Source organism: Pipistrellus kuhlii, unplaced genomic scaffold, assembly GCF_014108245.1.
Source record: "Pipistrellus kuhlii isolate mPipKuh1 unplaced genomic scaffold, mPipKuh1.p scaffold_m20_p_1, whole genome shotgun sequence".
In the NCBI taxonomy this organism is placed as follows: Eukaryota; Metazoa; Chordata; class Mammalia; order Chiroptera; family Vespertilionidae; genus Pipistrellus; species Pipistrellus kuhlii.
Genome location: NW_023425404.1, coordinates 111,943,476 through 111,964,292, shown reverse-complemented (window position 1 = coordinate 111,964,292; position 20,817 = coordinate 111,943,476). Strand labels below are relative to the sequence as shown.

Sequence of the window (20,817 nt, the reverse complement as noted above, 5' to 3'; positions counted from 1 at the left end):
CCTCCTTCAGCTTTCACCACCCTGATCCACGCCGGCCATGCTTGCTCATAGCATGAAGTCCTGTCTCCGGATGCTTGTCACTGTGGAAGTGTTACATTTGTGCAGTTCTTCAGTTAATGCATGTGCCCCTCTTGAAAGCACCGTGGGGGTGAGCACTGGGGTTCGGGCCCTGCCCAACCCAGAGTGGACGCTGACGCATTATACTCATGAAAGGAATCGATATGGGAAATATTGAGAATGCTCAGATTGCACATCCCATCTTGGCTGAAAGCTTTTCATAACATTTTTCCATGAAACATTTTTTAGAGCAGGAACTATAAAGCAAAAAGCATTTTTTTTTTCTACTTCAAAATTGGGTTTTGTTTTCTCAGTAATCACTTGGAGCATAGATGTGATAGAAGAAATCATTTATGTTCTCTCCAACATTTTCTGTATAATTTAGTGAAAGCAATATGAAGTTGATTACTCCTTAATTTTTCTGGCCATCCTGTAAACCTCCATTGTTTTTATTTACACTTTTATTTCCATAAAATATTGAAAAATTGATTGGCATCAGTTTCATTCTAATTGTTCTTATTGTCACAAGACTTGACCTTTAGTTCTGATTCTCTCTTTTTAAACTTTGATATTCCAGTGCTAGTATAAAGATGTAAATTTAAATTTTTTACATATGTACTCTGATAATTCAATATAATAAAAGGCTAATATGCAAATTGATCTTAATGGTGGAATGACTGGTCGCTATGACATACACTAACCACCAGGGGGCAGATGCTCAATGCAGGAGCTGCCCCCTAGTGGTCAGTGCACTCCCACAGGGGGAGCGCCACTCAGCCAGAAGCCAGGCTCATGGCTGGTGAGCGAGGCAGCAGTGGGCAGAGCTCATGATATCCGACTGCTGGCTTAGGCCCACTCCCTGTGGAGAGTGGACTTAAGCCATTAGTCAGACATTCCCCAAAGGCGCCCAGACTGCGAGAAGGCGCAGGCTGGGCTGAGGGCCCCTCCCCACCCATTGCACAATTTTGTGCACTGGACCTCTAGTTGTTTAATATTGTAAGATACTTGATTCAACTGAATAGGAGAGATTATATGATTTTAAATTAGTCTAGAGGTTGTTGAGTGGCATTTTTACTCAGCACAAAACGAAGGAAATTTTAATTAATATAGAACAAGCTAAATGTGATGTCTGGTTAAGTTATCACATTAATTTGATAGGAGAATTGTGAGTTGGCCTTATACAAATGCGTCTGGTACAGAATTATCCCAAGAAAATCACTTGCATGAAAAGGTGATATGGATCAGTTTTTATGAGGTAAGGATTAACTGATGGCCGTAATTAAGGTTGTTTGGGTCATTATAAAGTGGTTATAGGTTATAATCTAATACAATGAATTTTAAGGTATTATTCTGATTACTTTAGCTCATAATTAGATTATATCATTTGGTGTTTTAAGTATCTGCTACTGTTTATATCTGTGCTTCCCAAATTGTGGGAAGTGCCCTAGGGCATTGCAGCAAATTCAGAGGAGTGCCATGGGATATTTTAAAATTTCAATGGCAACATGGACAGATGCAAACCACTAGCTGGAGGGAGTTCACAATTTCAACGTAAATTGTGCTGCTTTCCTTATATGGTATCTTCAGAAAGTTGGATTCTCAGCTGATGTGTAAAAATGTGAAAGTCAAGGCAGGTCAGGAAATGGGGTTTGAATTCCATCATAAGGTTTGAGTATTTGTGCAGAGCTCAGTAGAACATAATTATATACTAATTAGTATGTGTATTCTATTAAACTATATTACTATAATAAATGTTAACATAATATTTCTTTTAGAAAATGTGGTGGCTTGCACATAGGTTTTTTCTTGTCTTCATAGTTTAAACAATATTATTAAAGTACTTAATTTTCAGAACAGGTTTTAAAAATCAAAAGCATAAAAATGAAGACTGAGGAGTCCCCCGTCTGGGTTGATGGCAGCTCCCTCTGATTGCTCAGGCCAAAGCCTCTGAGCAGGACTTGGCTCCTGTCTTTCTCCCACAACACACTGAGGACCACTGGAAATCATGCTGCTCTGCTTTCAAAATATGTGGTCACTCTAGTCAAAGCAGACTGTTGTTATGGCTACTTCTGCACTTGTGCTTCACCACCCCAAACTCTCCCCACCCAGTACAGTGGTCCTTTGAAACCTAAGTTAGTTAAGTGATGTCATCACTCTACCACCCAGAACATTGCATCCGCCTAGAGTAAAAGCCAGAGTCCTTTCAGTGATCTCCAGAGTTCTATAGGCCCAGCTTCTCTTTACTTCTCTAATCTCAGTTCTTCCTATTCCACACGTAATCTGCTAAAGCCAGGCTGGTCCCCTTTTCCCAAGCATACCATGCACATCTCCAGAACATTTGCACTGGAACACTCAATCCCTTATCTCTTTCAAACCTTGGCCCACAATACACACACACACACACACACACACACACACACACACACACACACACACACTAGAGGCCCAGTGCATGATATTTGTGCATGGAGGGGGTGTTCCTCAGCTCAGCATGCACCCTATCCAATCTGGGACCCCTTGAGGGATGTCTGACTGCCAGTTTAGGCCCGATCCTAGGGTAGTTGGACATCCCTTTGATAACCCAGGACTACTGTCTCCCAACTGCTCACTTGCCTGCCTTCCTGATTGCCTCTAACCACTTCTGCCTGCCAACTTGATCACCCCCAAATCACTCTCCTGCCAGCCTGATTGATGCCTAACTGCTCCCCTGCCAGCCTGTTTTGCCCTCAACTGCCCTCCCTTGTAGGCTTGGTCCCTCCCATCTTGAGGTGGCCATCTTGTGTCCACATGGGGGCAGGATCTTTGATCACATGGGGGCAGCCATCTTGTGTGTTGGAGTGATGGTCAATCTGCATATTACCTTTATTAGATAGGATAGTGGCCTGGTGCATGGGTGGGGGCCAGCTGGTTTGCCTGAGGGTGTCCTGGATCAGGGTGGGGGTTCCCTTGGGGCGTGGAGTGGCCTAGGTGAGGGGTTTGTGGTTGTTTGCAGGCTGGCCATGTCCCCCCCGGTGACCCAAGCAGAGGCCCTCGTATCTGGAACTTATTTACCTTCTACAATTGAAACTTTGTAGCCTGGAGCAGAGCCAAGCCTTCTGTTAGATCTGTGGCAGCAGCCATTTCTGTTGGGATTTATTTATGTTCTATAATTGAAACTTTGTAACCTTAAGTGGAAGCCTGGGTCGGCCAGCATGCGCAGAAAGCTTGGCTTCCTTCATTGCCAGGAAAACCCAAGCCTCCCTCTTGCTCTCTCCGTGGCTGCAGCCATCTTGGTTGGGTTAATTTACATACCCACTCCTGATTGGCTGGTGGGTGTAGCAGAGTGATGGTTAATTTGCATATTACTATTTTTTTTTAAATTAAATAGGATATATATGTATTTCTAACATCGTAGATAATTTACTACCCACACTGTAATTTACTAATTTTATTGTTTTATTTTCTGACTCTCCCTGCTACAATATAAGTTCTAGGAGGATAGGCACATTAATGTATTTTGCTCAACAACCTATCCAAAGCAACTAGATAAACACTTGACAGTAATAGGTGTGTAGTAAATACTGAATGAATAATATTCAATTTTTTTTTTGGTCTATTTGAACTATCAAAGCATATTCAAATCTTTCTCTTTAACAATGGATTGTCCATTATCCCGGAGGTCTGAAGAGTTTTTGCTTTTTACTTTCAAGCTAATTAGGTACTTATAAAATATGAATTTTATCTTTCTGGCTAATTGAACATTTTATCATTTTGTTTTTTTATTTTTTTTGAAAGATGGTTTTGATTTGATGAATGCACATGCACTGTCTATGTATCCTTTTTTATTTTTTTATTTTAGAAAGGGAGGGAAGGCAAAGGAGAGAGAGCAAGAGAAACATCAATGTGAGAGAGATACATTGACCAGTTGTCTCCTGCATGCACACTACCAGACATTGAACCTGCACCTTGGGTATGTGCCCTGACCGGATGAACCTGCAGCCTTGCGGTGTACAGGTCACACTCCAACCAACGGCCAGAGCTCCGTCTGTCTTTCATGTGTAATTTTCCTAACACCAGGAAGCGGTGCCCTCCACTCTGATCCTGTCTACCTAAGGACAGCATCAGATCCCCCAGGTTCAGGACTCGTCCCATAGCCTGCTCCCTCTTCAGAGGCCAACTGCAAGGGCAGGTGGTCACTTGTGCTCCTCACCGACTGGCTGTCTATGGAATGTTCCCAAGGCTGTCTCCTCAGGTTCCATTTGCCAGGGCAGCTCCTGGAGAACGTTTCCTTACATTTACCAGTTTGTCATGAAGCACGTTAAAAAGAACCCAGATGAAGCGCTGCGGAGGGCAAGACCCAGAAGGACCCAGAGGGCAGGCGCTTCTGTCCCCCGGCTCCGGGCCCCCACCCGTCTGGCACGGCAATGCCTTCCCCCGCCCGGGGGCTCCTCGGCTCTTGTTGTTCGGGAGTTTGTATCGCGCTGAGTCTGCTGCGGTGCCCACCTCCCCATCCAGGGGGGGAGCTGAAAGTTTCACACGCTTCCCACCAGTTAGTAGTAACCTGTACCGTTTACTTTATGTTTTTCCAGATCAATGAACTGAGCCATGTTCAAATCCCTGTTATGTTGATGCCAGATGACTTCAAAGCCTATTCAAAGATAAAGGTGGACAATCACCTTTTTAACAAGTAAGTACAAGCACGAACTTTCCTAGAACCGATGTTGGCTGCCAGGAGTATGATTTCTGTGAATTCTATAATCACATTTTTCAATGGGTGGGTGTAAAGTTTTTCTGATGAAGTTAATCCTGTGATAAACAGAACCATCTGTCATTTTCACAAAAGCAACAGCAGGCCTCTTGGGTAATATCCTTTTGCCATATGGCATATTGTTCTCTATGAATAGCTTATATGTTAAAAGTGATATTCTCATTACACTTCAGATGTTTCAAGCTGTAAATTGCTTGGATTTTTTTTTTTTTTTTTTTTTTTTTTTTTTTTTTTTTTTTTTTTTTTTTTTTTTTTTTTTTAGCTATTTTTCAGCTATCTTACACAAAACCCTCACAATGATTACTTTATGAACGGAAATGATGACTTCAATGAACAATAAAGAATTAAGGTGCATTTTTATAGAACATAATTGGACAGCATGTTGGGTATTGAGACTATTTCTCCTTCATTGGAATGTCATTTTATTTTATGTTTATTTTTATTTTTTTTAATATATTTTTATTGATTCCAGATAGGAACAGAGAGGGAGAGGAAGATAGAAATATCAATGATGAGAGAGAATCATTGATCTGCTGTCTCGTGCATGCCCCACACTGGGGATTGAGCCCACAACCTGGGTATGTGCTCTTACCAGGAATCAACCCCCTGGTTCATAGGTGAACGCTCAACCACTGAGCCACATCGGCCAGGTGGGATGTCATTTTAGATGTCACTCTGGGGCCCCTTATATGTTAGGCAGTTCACTGAGAGCTGGAGCTACACGAATTCATAAGAAACAGCCCTTCCCTCAAGGGGCTGGCAGCCAGGTGGGTGGCTGGAAACTGACATATATACAAATTACATATTATAAGTTGGTGTGCAGAGTACCACAACAGAGGAATGTGTGAACACAAAGAAAGAGCCAGTTTTCTGAATGAGTGGTATAAACTTTAAGTCCTCCTCAAAAGATGAGTTCTGAAATTTCTTCCTGGGGCCATTGTGCTACTGAGAAGCTCAGGGGTCAATTCTTCCCATAATACTGTTTAGAGCTCACCTTTGAGAGAATTTTCTATGTGAATTTAAGTTGTGGTCTTTATATAAAACTAGAGGCCCAGTGCATGAAAATTCGTGCACTCGAGGGGAGGGGTGTCCCTCAGCCCGGCCTGCACCTCTCACAGTCTGGGAGTCCTTGAGGGGTGTCCACCTGCTGGCTTAGGCCCGCTCCCCGGGAGATTGGGCCTAAGCTGTTAGTCAGATATCCTTAGTGCTGTTACAGAGGCTTAGTGCTGACTTCTGGCTGAGCAGTGCTCCCCCTGTGGAAGTGCACTGATCACCAAGAGGCAGCTCCTGCATTGAACGCCTGCCCCCTGGTGGTCAGTGCATGTCATAGCGACCGGTTGTTCCACTGTTAAGGTCAATTTGCCTATTACCCTTTTATTATATAGGATAGGTTATTCAGCGAGTGAGAGAGGTCTTGTTTTGAAAGCTTGCATCCACTACTGACAGGATGATGTGGCTTGCTCGAGGCCCTTCCCTCTGTCCACATTCTTGGCTTTCTCTTCACCACGTTCTGTAGGGTGGCCCCTCCCCTTGGCAGCCTCCTCTTCCTTGAGGAAGCAGCTGGAGCATGTGGTCAGGATTAAAAGGTCATAGAGGTCATGTGCTCCTAGGTGGTGAGAGGACACAAATGTTATCGGTCTGACCTTCGGCCCTCGGTCTTACTGTGGCTTGTACTGTTGAGCCTTGAACAACAGGTGCGCTTACATGTAGATTAAAAAAATAAATATGGGCCGAAACTGGCTTGGCTCAGTGGATAGAGTGTTAGCCTGCAGACTGAAAGGTTCCAGGTTCGATTCATGTACCTTGGTTGTGGGTACATCCCCAGTTGGGGGCGTGCAGGAGGCAGCTGATCGATGACTCTCTCTCATCGACGTTTCTAGCTTTGTATCTCTCTCCCTTCCTCTCTGTGAAAAATCAATAAAAAATAATAAATAAATAAATAAATAAGGTTCATACTGCAAATGTATTTCTCTTCCTTATAATTTTAATAACATCTTCTTTTCTCTGGCTTACTTTTTGTGTGTAAAAATACACTATATAATAGACATGAAACATAAACTATGTGTGAATTGACTGACTGTGTTATTGGTAGTAAGGCTATTTGTTGAGTTTTGGGGGAGTAAAAGTGACACGTGATTTTTCAGCTGTATGGGGGGGTCAGCACCCCTAACCTCATGCTGTTCCAGGGTCCACTGTGGTTCTGGGAAGAGCCTCTTAGGAGGGGAATTTTAGGCACGTCCTTGGCTGCTCATGGAACTGGCTGGTGGGAGATTCAAGTCTGGTTAACTCTGTGTATCTGAGCTTTCTCTCACCACACGCTGTTTCAGAGAAAACATGCCGAGCCATTTCAAGTTTAAGGAATACTGCCCGATGGTCTTCCGAAACCTGCGGGAGAGGTTTGGGATCGACGACCAGGACTTCCAGGTGAGTTGCTTTGGTAACTTTGCTTCAAATAGGCTTCGTGGCTCCACACTCTGTAAAATAGGACTGAATTTTTATCATTACAAGGAATTATACAATAGTAACTTTTAGTTTATATATTAACGTCCAATGATTTTTTTTTTCTGACATAAAGGGTTCTTTGAGTTAGGAAGCCCTGTATGATATATTTTCAGTAGTCGGTAGGAAAGGAAATTATTCTTTGAGGAGAGAACAGGCACATGAGGGTCTGACACAGGCTCTCGTTTCCAGAGGAAGGGGTCCTGCCAGCAGAAGCCCCTCATCTCTGCCATCACATGTGTCGCCAGCCTGGGCATGTGTGTATGTGCGCATTGATTCGCATTTCCTACACGGGTAGAGGCCGCTCGGGAACTGAGAAATGTTTTCTTGTTTGTGCTGAGTCGCTGCTTTCCCCCTTGGCCAGTGCTGCCTCTGGCCCATAGCATTCTTGTCAGAGGCCACACTTGGAGCACCGCCCGCAGCATGACACCGTGCCCGCACTCCACTGTCCCCATCAGGAGCCCGCTTGTCCCGGGCATGGCGCTCGGGAACACGCCCTTCGCTCTTCGTGCCCCCACACACAAAAGCGCTCTGCTGCTCTTCTCCCCGTCCTTGCCTGGCTCTCAGGGTGTTGTCATATCTGCTGACCCGTGGTCATCTGTCCTAACGCTGTGCCAGCTGGATTCGGGAAAGCCAAGGACTTTCTGCAGGAGCAGAAGTCTACGTTAGGAGATGCAAGGGTTACTTCTTGGCCTTCTATGACAGTCTGTTCGTTGTCCTGTGAGCGGACTGACTTATTTAAATCCTTTAAGTCTAGCAGTCACTTCCTCTCATTTGCCCTAAGCGGGGAAAGCCTAGTGTATCCTGCATTGAGTGCCATATTGCCACCCTGGATGACCTTCCAAGTTAGCACAGCTTACCCTGTATTTGCCCTTGAAGAATCTGGCCTCTGAGGCAATTCGAATTGAGTTACCGGTACTGCATTTTCCTAAATCTTTGTGGGCCTCCCCACCCTGCCCTGCCCTTTTCTCTCTCACTCGCTCACTCAGCACCAGGAGCTCCAGCTGCCGGGCTGTGGAAAAGCAGTGCTTACAGGCGCAGGCGGCCCAGGGCTGGGTGTCCTGAGCAGAGGCTCGGTGCGCCCTGGAGGGCCGAGGGGAGGTGACAGGAGGATGTGGGCACTTGGTTTGCTTTGAAAAACTTCAGTGGAGCCAACATCGCTCAGGTTTGACCTTCATGTGTTAAGAGAAAGAACTTAGGTCAAACTTAGACTTGAAATTTACTGCTGAAAAAATAAGTCACTTTCAAAGAATAAATTTGGAATAGTAAAAAGGGTTTGTATGAAATAAAAAGGAATAATTCCACATTATTTAAGAACTGTTACTACATCTAGAGAGGCCATCTGAAAATAAGCCGAGCACTTTAAAAAGGAGTGGCCAGCTGGTAACCGTGGTCTCCGGTGGCTGCTCTCCCATGGGACTCGAAGGTGTGTTCTCCCTTTGCCCCCTCCTTTTTTTTAATAAGAAACAAAAACAAAACAAAACAAAACAGTCATACTCGCATTTCACAGAAACTAACTTTTGAGGGCCTAAGCAACAAGATCTTGTTAGATTCCTTAATTCATTACCAAAATGAAGTCTTTATATTTCTTTTCCGAATCAGTCCTGCTAAATGAGATCCAAAGTGGGCCCATTACACCCTGAGTTCTGACTGTAGCAGATAAAAGTAACTTTTTAAAATTTCCTAAAATTACCGATTTAGTTACTGAAATACTAAGGAATGAGCAATTTTTCTTCCCTTCCCTCCCCCACCCCCCAAAAAACCCCAAAACAAACCAAAACCATATAAGCTGATAGTTAAGTAACTGCAAATTGCTGAGTACAAACTTTGAAGGCAAATTAGGCAAGCGGAGGGTGATTCACACTAACTAATTGGCAAAGTCTGTTAAGCTCTTAGAATGAGAGGGGGCAGAGGATAGCCAGTGTGAGGATAATTAATCATCTGAACACCACTCCTTTCCTCGGCTGTGCCTGGTGCTTTTGGCATTTAAATTGCTGCTTTCTCTTTGGCAACTGTATTTTTTTTTTATTATACTTTATTGATTTTTTACAGAGAGGAAGGGAGAGAGACAGAGAGTTAGAAACATGGATGAGAAAGAAACATTGATCAGCTGCCTCCTGCACGCCCCCTACTGGGAATGTGCCTGAAACCAAGGTACATGCCCTTGACTGAAATCGAACCCTTGACCCTTCAGTCCTCAGGCCGGCATTCTATCCACTGAGCCAAACCGGTTTCGGCTGTATTTTTATTAAGGAAAAAAACAACAACAACGGTGGGTGTTCAAAGTATCTTTAGTAAAACCAGAGATACACTGGTTCCCTCCCCAGTCCTGTGTTCCTTTTTCAATATCTGCACCTCTTAAAAATTTGTCAGCAGTAGGGCGCAACACACTTTGCTGGCTACTTGATCTGGCAAAAAGGAAGAGGTTGTGCCAACACTGGCTGTGGCCGTGTGTCCGAGGGCCCTGCCCGGGCAGGGGTGAAGGCGACAGAGGCACTAGGCTGCGACCAGAGGGGCCCACCATCCCAGCTGCTTGGCACTGGGCCTCACTGTGGGCCAGGCATCTCATTCATCGTGGCCACACCTAGGAACAGGTCTCAGGTGACACGTGAAGGACCAAATTCCCAATCTGGTGTGAAAAGTGGGGTCAGGGACCTGGGGTCTCAGCCCCTCTGGGCGGCGCTGCTGATGGGGCCAGGCTTCCGCTGCCTCTGCCTGGCCGAGTTTGTTTTTCTGAAGCGCTGCCGGTAGCAGCTTTCAATAAAGGTGGCCGCAAGGAGCTCCCTTATCCGGTTCATTTAGTGTTCAGACCTCCCTAGTAAAGCTGACGAATAAATGTCTGTGTGTGGGAATGCCTTTTTCCTGCGCCTGAAAGAGCCATTATTGATCATTTTGATAAAAGCAGCACCTAGTAATTAGCCTACCTCATCGACCTCTTATCAGTGGACTTAAAGCCCAGAGCAGCCGGGTCTGGTGCGGCCAGACCCGGAGCAGCAGCTGCCAGGCTGGGAGCGGCCAGGCCCGGAGCGGCCGTGCCCAGAGCAGCCGGGCCCAGAGCAGCCGGGTCGGGTGCGGCCAGGCCCAGAGCAGCAGCAGCCAGGTCCAGAGCAACTAGGTCGGGAGCTGCGGTGACCAGACCCAGAGCAGCTGGTTGTGGAACGAACCAGAGCAACAGAGGCCAGGCCCGGAGCAGCCAGGCCCGGAACAGCTTGCTCCTCGCCTGCCCCTGCCCCAAGGCTGCCTCTCAGACATGGGTGGAAACTTTTGTGGGAATTTGAGGGTCTGCTGAATCAAGTGATGAAGGCTTAGATCTGGATGTGTTGAGTTAGTATAGGGCTGGGGTGTTGATCTGTGAGTGCCATGGGTGGGGCCTGGATGAGGCTGGTTGACCTATTTGGAAATGTCTTTTGTGTGAAATGTATCATTGGGCATGTGGTGGTATTATTGATATGAGAAAATGCTAAGTAACTGATTTACTATCTGAAAAGGGATTTACTATCGGGGAAAGGGAGGGAGGAAGAGACTGAACATAAACTGCACCTATGAATGAGGACAATGGGGGATGGGGAGGGGGCGGAGGGTGGGGTGGGAACCTGGTGGAGGGGGGAAGAAATGAGGAACCTTTGTAACAATATGAACAATAAAGATTGATTTAAAAAAAAAATAAAAAAATAAATAAAAAGCATTCTTGCTGTCCCCATTAACATGTGTATCTTTCCACCGGCTTTGACGTCTTTCCTGTCTTTTAAAAAGAAAACTTTGTTTTCTTGCTGTTAGAGACTAATTCAAGCAACAGTTCTAGAATACTCATCATTAGTAACAATATCACAACATATATATGTGAACATGTGTGTGTGTGTGTGTGTGTGTGTGCATGTGCTCAGTGCTCCAGATTCAGAACTTTGTTCAAATTATTAGTGCTTCACGAAGTTATTTCATTGGTTTGTAATATGCTCAACGTTGAATTGTGTTCTTCTGATCATTGTTGGGCCAATGCGACTCCCCCTCACCATGCTTTTAAGATAAGATCTTTCCCAATGACTGCTCCCACGGAGGCCTCCACTGTTACTGCTGCCTCGGTGCTGTGTCTGCCCTCACCATTGCCTCCGTAAGCTCTAGTCCCTTCGGGGATTTGATGCAGTTATCAACTCGGTGCGTGTTTATTTGTGGGACTACCTGTCAGGCTCTGCTAGATGTTGTAGGAAATGCAGAAGGGAAGAAAGGGTGAAGGAATTCCTTTTTCTTTTTTGTTAACTCTTATATGCCAGATTCCGTATTAGATGCTAATAAGGTTTACAGAAACCCAGACATCCTGACTATTAATGTTTTTTAAGAAAATTTGCTTTCTGCCGAAGCCAGTTTGGCTCAGCGGTAGAGCGTCGGTCTGCAGACTGAAAGGTCCCAGGTTCGATTTTGGTAAAGGGCATGTACATTGGTTGTGGACACATCACCAGTAGGTGGTGTGCAAGAAGCAGCTGGTCAATGTTTCTCTCTCATCAACGTTTCTAGCTCTCTATCTCTCTCCCTTCCTCCTCTCCATGAAAGATCAATTAAAAAAAATTTTTTTTTTAAATCTGCTTTCTTGCCTCTCAGAGAATCAAACCCCTTATAGGAAGATCTAGGAAGTTAAATGGGGCTTCAGTTAAAGTTTCTTGAACTATGGGAGAGAATGCCCACCAGAACCCAAAACGTTATACAAGATGGAGATGAATTAAACCTAAATGCACTGGAAACGGAGCCTTCATATTCTTTGTAGAGGATAATATCAGGTTTACTTTTCCCCACTGCATCTCCTGAACGAGACTCCTCATTACTGCCCTGGCCCATGTGGCTCAGCTGGCTGTGGGTTCGATCCCCCATGGAAGTGTGTGCAGGAGGCAACCTATATCTCTCTCTCTCTCTCTCTCTCTCTCTCTCTCTCTCTCTCTCTCTCTCTCTCTCTCTCTCATTTCCCCTCTCTCTAAAAAAAATAAAAATTAAAAATCAATATACATATCCTTGGGTGAGGATTAGAAACTAGTACAATAAGTAGTAGAATAGAAGTACAAACAGGTTATGATTTGTGTTCTCTCTCCCCTCCTCTCTCCTGCCCTTCATCAGTCTCTGAAATACTATATAATAAAAGGGTAAAATGCAAATAAACCAAGCAGCAGAACAATTGAACACCCAATCAAAGCATAATATGCTAATGATATGCTAAGGCTGCTCAACCACTCACTATGATCTGCACTGACCACCAGGGGACAGTCAGTCAGCTGGTCAACCAGTTGCTAGGATATGCACTGACCACCAAGGGCAGACACTCTGACTGGTAGGTTAACTTGCTACTAGGGTCCAGCCGATTGGGACTGAGTGAGATGGGCTGGTCATGCCCTGGAGCCCTCTTGCTGTCCCTCCGGGCCTGATCCCAGGCCCAATCGTGCACTAGTGGTGTCCCTCAGCCTGGCCTGCACCCTCTCACAATTCGGGACCCCTCAAGGGATGTCGGAGAGCCAGTTTCAGCCTGATCCCAGAGGTCACTCCCCTTGGGAGGACACCAGGTGCAGGGCTCATGCAGGGATGACAGGAGCAGCAGGTAGGAGGTCTAGGCAGCGTTGGACAGCGGGTTTTAGCCAGGTCCCTGCAAACCACCCAGAGGGACCTTACCAGTGCACCAATTCATACACTAGGTCTCTAGTCAATAATAAACACATAATTGAGGTGGTTATATATAGAAGAGAGATACAGAAATTAGGAGGCTATGTGTTACCCCAACAAGTGAAGAGAGACACTTGGTGCTGACAGAGTCGAGCAGAGAGCATCTCCACAAGACAGGGAGAGAGTAAAGTGACAGGAGTGGTGGCTGATGGGTCACCAGAGCAAAGGGCAGGAGCCAGAGGTGTTGGAGCGAGACATTGAGAGAGCAGGTCACTGGAGGAGGGAAGACGGGGGATGGGCAACCCAGGTAAGTGCCCTTGACTGGGAATCAAACCTGTAACCCTCGAGGTTGTAGGTGGACACTGTAACCACTGAGTCACACTAGCCAAGGTTAGACAAGTCTCTTGATAGACCTTTGGGAAAATGCTATCACAACCCATTAGCACCATCAGGTTTTTCTTTTCTTTCTCTCTTTTGTTTTCTAATCCTCACTTGAAAATATGCTTTTATTGAGAGAGGAAGGGGGAGGAAGGGAGAGAGCGCACAAAACATCCATGTGAGAGAAATATTGATAGGTTGCCTCCTGTTCAGGTCCCTACCAGGGATCGAACCCACAACCTTTTGGTATATGGGACAACATGCCAACCAACTGAGCCACCCAGTCAGGCTTCTCTAAAAAAATATATATATATATGTGTGTGTGTGTGTGTGTGTGTGTGTGTGTGTGTATTGATTTCAGAGAGGAAAGGTGAGGGAGAAAGAGATAAAAATATCAATGATGAGAGATAATCATTGCCCAGCTGCCTCCTGCACGCCTCCTATTGGGGACTGAGCCTGCAGCCCAGGCCTGTGCCCTTGACCAGAACTGAACCTGTGACCTTTCAGTTCGCAGGCAGACGCTCTGTCCATTGAGCCAAACCAGCTAGAGCTGGGCTTCTCCTTCTTATAAGTTTAACCAATGCCTGTCCCCTCCACAGTCTGTCCCCGCTCCTATCCCACATGGAACAGACTTTCTGTTTGCCTGCATTTCCCGCCCCTGAACCCACTTTGGATTGTGACTTGTGATTTTCAGCAAAGAGCTAGCACAGGGAGCGACTTTTTGTTCAGATACCACATTTGTTCATCACACGCCCGAGCCAGGCATTGTGACCTCCGTCCAGTACCAACCTGAGGTTTGTAAAGGTGGTCTCAGTGCTCTGTGAAGTCCTTGCAACTCCGCTTCTGGCTCTGCTGGTCGCTGCCTCCCACTTTTATGTTCTTCTTTCTAGGTGGTTTCATTATTGATAAGTGTTACATCGCTGTGCCTTGCTCCCCTGCACAACGGAAGCCCTTCTGTGCTGTTGTCACAGCCAGGCTTTCTCTGAAATCCCCCAAGAGCTTAACACAGGCCTTTGAACACAGCGGGCATTTCATCAATTCTTGATGATAACGTTCAAGTGAGCATGTTGGTCTTTACCCCTCTGACGGGGTCAGAGGACCATCTGTGCTCACTCAGAGAAAGTATGTCCAACGCACGCCCAGCTCGGCTCCCGGCCACGTGGTGTGAGGCGTGGAATCACACTCCAGAGTGGTCAGCAGGGCAGCGACTGGCTTCCAGATTCCAAGTCCATGAAATCGGTGGCCGCGGTCAGGAAGAAGAACGTCTTCCTGGGAGCTGGGAGCTGGGAGGCTGGTTTGAACCGGGATCTTCAGTGACTGAGGCTGTGACTTAACTCAGTCCCGTAGCCCTGGTCGGTCTCCATTTCCTCACCTGTGACACGAGGGAGGCCCTCCGCTGTGAACCTTGGAATCTGTGATGAGGTCACCTCAAGTAGATGCCTGCCGCCTAGGTTCTTGCGCACGATACTGACATGTCCCTTTTTAAGAAGGTGGCTTTATACAGTCGAGCACGGTAGCATTGGTTTTAAGTGGCCTTTCTGCTGACTAAAAATAAAAAGTTTTTTTATACATGATTTTTGGCAGATAGTCACATTCATATTAAAATGGAAAAAAAAGAGAAATGTATATAGCAGTATCTGAGTAGTTCGAGATAATTAACCATTCAAAAAACGCTTGAGTATTTAAAAAATGTACAGGGGACCGTTATGGTTCCTAAGTCGTGACATTTTTATGAGCTGCAGCATGGGAAGTAGTGGTAAGAATGAGCTGATTACATTGACCTTTAAATTTCCCCACCCTCCTGGGGGTCTCCCTAATCCTGGACGCCCCGCTGCAAATGCAAACATCTTCAGAGCAGACTTCCAGAGGCGTGGGGAGAAGGATAGCACCATTAGCCCCTTTCTCAGGGGAGAGGACAATGAGCTTCCAATTATACACACGGGAAGGCCATTGAAGAGGGAGCTTCATCTCTCATTGTTTCCTTTCTTTCCCATTGAGGGCTGACATGGCGACAGTGTTCAGACAGAGCTGTTGAGGTTTGAAACAGGGCATATTGTAAGATCTGTAATGGGTGTGGCTGTAGAAGGTGGGAGTGGTGAAAAAATAAGTTTACTTACCAAGTGGCAGGATAGGCAAAAATGGACTCATTGTCATGTTCTTACTGCCCTTCATCTAATAGCTCTGCCCTAGGACTTCAGGTTTTTTTTTGTCAAACAGTTTATTTCATCCCCAACACCCCAGCAAGCCTGGGCGCATCCTGAGAAGCCGTATCTGGGGGCTGTATGTGCCCACGCACTGGGTTGAGTAGAGAGCACCACGATGTCACCACACTCGCAGGGACACCCCTCGATGTCACCCATGTCACAGTGGGTCAGGAGACTTGCAAGAAGAAAGTTTGGTCCAATTTCAAATACCTGAGCACTGTATGATTGCGTGTATATGAAACGTCCAGAATAGGCCATATGTGTAAGGCAGAAAGTAGTGGTTTACTAGTTATGGGGCTGCGGGGAGGAATGGGAGTGACTGCTAATGGGTCCAGTTTTCTTTTTCTTTTTTCCTTTTTGTTGAAGTATAGTTGACAAACAATATTATGTTATTCTCAGGCATACAGAATAGTGATTTGGCATTGGTATACCTTACAGTGTGATCACTCTGATAAGTCTAGTAACCATCTATCACTGTACAAAGGTACTACAATATTGACACATTCCCTGTACATCCCTATAGCTTATATATTTTATAACTGCACATTTGTACTTCTTATTACCCTTTTCATCCATCTGCCCAACCCTTTCCCCTTTGGCAACCATCAGTTTGTTCTCTGTTTCTATTCGGCCATTTCTGTATTGTTTTGTTCATTTGTTTTGTCATGAACAAAACAAATGTTTTGTTTCTTTTTTGAGATGACAAAATGTTCTAAAATTCACTGTGGTACTGGCTGTATAACTTTGTAATTATACTAAAAGCTGTTGATTTATACACTTTAAATGGGTGGGTTGTATGGCATGTAAATTATATCTCAGGAAAGCCTTTAGGAAGAAGAATGCGTAAGAGTTTAAGATTAATTTATATTCAATATGAAACTTTCTTTTCCCCCCACCATTGACTTGGATACCTTTTTCTTGAGGGTTTAGAGTTATGATAAAGTTTTTCCATTCAGAGCATGTGAATTTAAAGAATTACATACTTGATCATATGAGACTATCAAATGTGTAGAAGAAAAGGGTAGCCAGTGAATAGAGCATGTTTTATTGCAGTGTTTACACAGTCTTCACAAGGGAAAGACAGAAAGTGAGAGACAGCCTTCTAAAGATAAAATCCAGTGACCAAATGAAAATGAAAACCTCCAGTTATTCTCAGGCATGTGAGCGAATTATACCAGACTTGACTTGGAGAACTGTGCCCGGTGGTGAGAGAGGAAGGATTCGCAGGACCGTCCCCACAGCACAGTTCTGCAGGAAATCCGAGGACGAGGCATCTTTCAGCCCTGCCTGCGCCCTGTGAACTGACTGACTCTAGCCCCGAGCTCAGCACACCTCCCCGCCTGAAGCCGTGCCCCTCAAACGCCATCCGCCTCAGCTCTGGTCTCAAGAGAAGGAGGCTCCTGTCCCTGCTCGCCTCAGGTGAAGGCAGGTAACGAACAGTCTTAGGACCAGTCAGGGTAGATTTGTACACGTGGCCATAAAAGCGTAAACGAAGGACTCTGACTGCATTAGCCCTAAGGCTGCTCTTGATGGTGTTTTTCACGTTTCGTTCGGCAAAATTGAAAACATAAAGACAAGTTTGGCGGTTTTGCCAGCTGGCTCAGGCACTGGGTTGTGATGAGAGGGTATTTGTCTCCACACGGAAATCTATATGGACAGTCCCGTCACGATGCCCAGCACACTCTGGGGCCGGGCAGGGCGGCCGAGGCGGGGGGCAGGGGGAGGCCGGCTGCTCGGTCCCGCTCCACGTTAACGAGCTCAGACGGCGAGCCATTTCCACTCCGGTTTCTGGGGTCTGATCTGTAAAGTGAGTGGTTTGGAATCATCTCCTCAGTCGCGTTCAGCTGCCATGCTCTTCAATTAGGAGATTTATTTACACGTAGAGGGGCCCCCTGGGGGCTCTGTTTCTTCCCAGGGCCGCCTCCTCGTGGCCTCCCAAACTTGCCCCACCTGTACGATGCTGTGGCTTACCTTGTCCATTTGTGACAGAACAAAGCACACTGCTGAGTGTCCATATTCTGTTCCATTAGGTAGCGGGCTGCTCGGAGGCCGCTCCGTGGCTATTTTCGTACATACCCTGACCCCCTTGCCTCAGCTCGTTTTTCTCATCCTTGCCCTGCCTACATCTGGAATCGATGAAGCGTCATCTTCCTGCTGCTCTGAGAACTGTTGTCATCCTCTCGCCAGTCTCGGCCCAGATGTCCGGAGCCGTTATTGCGCCCGCGGAGAGGATGGCTGTGCTGGCTTCGGAGCGGCCTTTTCCGGGGAACCTTCGAACGGCTTTCTGAGGTCTGCACTCCCAGCAGCCCCGGAGCGCTGCGCTGGGTCTCAGAGGGATAAAAAGCCTGAAGTAGAGATCTAATTTAGCCCACCCTCGCCCCTGGGCTTCTTCCATCACTTTTCCAACCCAGAAACTGAGGCTCAGGGAGACCTGACACATCCCAGGGGAGACGGGCCGGGAAGCACGTCCTGGGGGCCGGCCGCGCCCTGCCCGTACCCAGCAACAAGCCAGCGCTCTGCCTCTCTCCAGAGGCTACAAAAGTCTGTGATTACGATGTTTCGTAATGGCAAACGTTTAGTCTTGTCTTTGTAAACTGCCCTCTTTGGTTCCCTCAGAGGGAAGCTGTAGGCAGGCGCCGTAGGCATATAACGTGATGGACTCCGCTGGACTCCAGTTTCGTTGCCTTCAAGTAGGAAAAGGCACCTGGCGCTTTCTGTCTCCCAGGAATGTGCACATAAGTAGGAAGTAATGAGTTGCATTCTTCCAGGCCATAGAATCATCCCAGGGACCATGCATTTTGTGTGCAACTGTGCTTACGCTTCTGGTTTTCTGCTGGTGTGAGGCTTTCAGTAAGTTTGATTCATATATCTTGTTATTCAGAGTGATTGTAAAATGTGCATTCTAAATTTAACAAAATATCTGTTCCTGACACTACAGATTATTTGACAGCTAAAAAGCCTTAAAACCATTGCTCCACACACTGGAAGTAGATATCGTGGGATGGAACTAATGTGATTATTGAAAAGTTGACTTGAAACAAAAATCAAGATTAGCATTTATAAGTTGTTAATAACCCAAGATTAAGATATGGCCTATATCTATATGGAAAACCTATCATGAATAATTATCAATGTCTTTGAAACTGAAAGGGAAGGCAAAGATTTGGAAGGAGGTAGCATGTAAGCTGAGGAATTAAGACATTATGTTAGCATGCATTCTAGCCCTTTTTAAATCCATGCATTGCCTTCAGCATAATCAGTATTATGAGACATTTCTTCAGTGGATTAATACAATGAATTATTCTTCACTTTAAAGTTTCTCATTTTAATGAAACCAGGGTTGGACAAGATAGAATAGGAAGGGCGTTTATTCCGGGAAGTCTGTAATTACAGCACACTTACTGCGGAGACTGCACACGCTGCACCAGATGAAACACACGCAGACACAGTTCAGGCTCTGTTCTCACATGTGGTCTGAAGACACGGTCTATTGGCATCATCTGCTGCTTCAGAGGCCCCACCCATAGCTGTGGGACCAGACTCTGCACTTTAACGTGACCCACAGGTGATTTGGTTACTCAGTAAAGTTTGAGAAGCACTGATTGTGCAGCTTTCAATTTTATTCTGTCCCATTGGCCCGTGACAGAACATTATACCTTCATATCTAATGTGCCTAACAAAGCAGCCTATGCAGCGGATGCTGCAGTAATTCTGTCCTTTGCTGAATCCAGTTATCCCTTACTATTATATTTCCCACCCTCCCCATAAGTTATTTTACAGTTACTATCAATTGTATAAAATGTATAACCTGTTTGCTTGACTGTCATAAAGATGATTGTTCCTGCTTTGATTTTATGCCTGAAAGTAATTTGTAATCTTATGATTCCTAGTGTTCTTGTTTTATCTGGAATACCTTTTGCAAATTAATGTTTGGGAGGAAAAAGTAAGGCTATTAGCCAAGAGCAATGATTGCTTGTTTCTAGTGTTAACGGAGCATTCACTTTGAATCTTAATCAGAGAAATTAAAATAAGGGAGATTTATTTATTTATTTATTTATTTATTTATTTAGAAAAAGCAGTGTAATTGATAATTAAACTTCTGTTAATTCAGCCATTTTCATCCTGAAAATTATTTTCACCATCCTGTCTGTTTAATGAATTTCGGTTATCTTAAGAACAATTTAATTCTGCCACATCCTGCTATTTAAAGTCATTGGTAGTTACACTGATTCTTTGTTTCTTCTCTCCAGTTTTCTAATAAGCTAAAGAAAGCAAACCCAGTGAAATTTGCAGTATTGGCTCTGCACTTTATAGCTGTGCCTGCCTGCATTGATCCCGCGGTGCTGTCTCAGGGAGCAGTTAGTACCAGGCAGAACCAGGGCCCATCCTTGAGAAGGAGGGCGAGCTCATGGCCAGCGTCCCTCGGCTCACAGAGGACCCGCTTGCACAGCGGTGCCACTGCAGTATAATCACATCTCACATGACTGGATACCGTTGGGTTCCATCTAGAAAGGAAGGACAGGCGAAACAGACAGAATATGCTAGACGGAAAGGAAACTCTTTCATTGAAAACCCATGATGCGGTGATATTGCTGCCTCTCTAAAGATACCTGTGTCCCCTTATGTAGATAGTGTTTGGTTACTGGAGCTTTTGAACGCCCACATTTAGAGAGGAAGCGGAAGAGAGGAGTCTTTGCCTTTGAATCCCTCAAACGCAACCCAGTGGGGCCAGGCAGGGAAGGAGAGTCAGTTCTGAAGCGCACCATCAGCAGAGAAGACCAGACTCCTCAGATGCCAGGGCCTTGCTCATCCCAGGAGTCTGGGCCGCCAGTGTCAGAGGTTGGGGAGGGCCTGGAGTCTCTAAGAAAACAGGAGACTCAACCAAGGGAGTGACATGGGAGGAAAGGGTAGACTTACTAGCTAGAGTGTCAACAGCCTGAGCCAGCTACTAGGATGCAATGGAACTGGAAGAAACCCTGCTCAGAGCCCCTCCTTGTCTACTCTTCAGAACATAGTCATTCCCAAGCGTGGCAAGGGGTGGGACGTGGGCCAAAGCATAGTCTCCTGAGGCCTATTTGAGAATACTGGGCAGGCAGCGGAGGACACTAATGGAGTCGTTGACTAGTTAAGCACTTGGGTTCTGAGCCAGCCGCGCCAGAGATGGAATTCTAGCTCTCCCCTGATTAGCTCTGTGACCTCTGCCAAGTTGTTAAACCTTTCTGATCTCCATCTCCTCATCTATAAAATGATGGTGATATTAATAGAAACCCTTTCATGGGGATGAGATCAGAATTG

The 20,817-nt window shown here is 45.7% G+C and overlaps 1 protein-coding gene across 1 annotated transcript in view; it reads left to right on the top strand.

The window, feature by feature from the left end:
• PIP4K2A (phosphatidylinositol-5-phosphate 4-kinase type 2 alpha) overlaps positions 1–20,817 on the top strand; it is a 153,897-nt gene that overhangs the window by 87,389 nt on the left and 45,691 nt on the right. The window contains exons 2-3 of the mRNA XM_036459930.2: positions 4,626–4,723; positions 7,132–7,228. Coding sequence (XP_036315823.1) covers positions 4,626–4,723; positions 7,132–7,228 — 195 coding nt within the window. The remainder of the gene's footprint in view (positions 1–4,625; positions 4,724–7,131; positions 7,229–20,817) is intronic.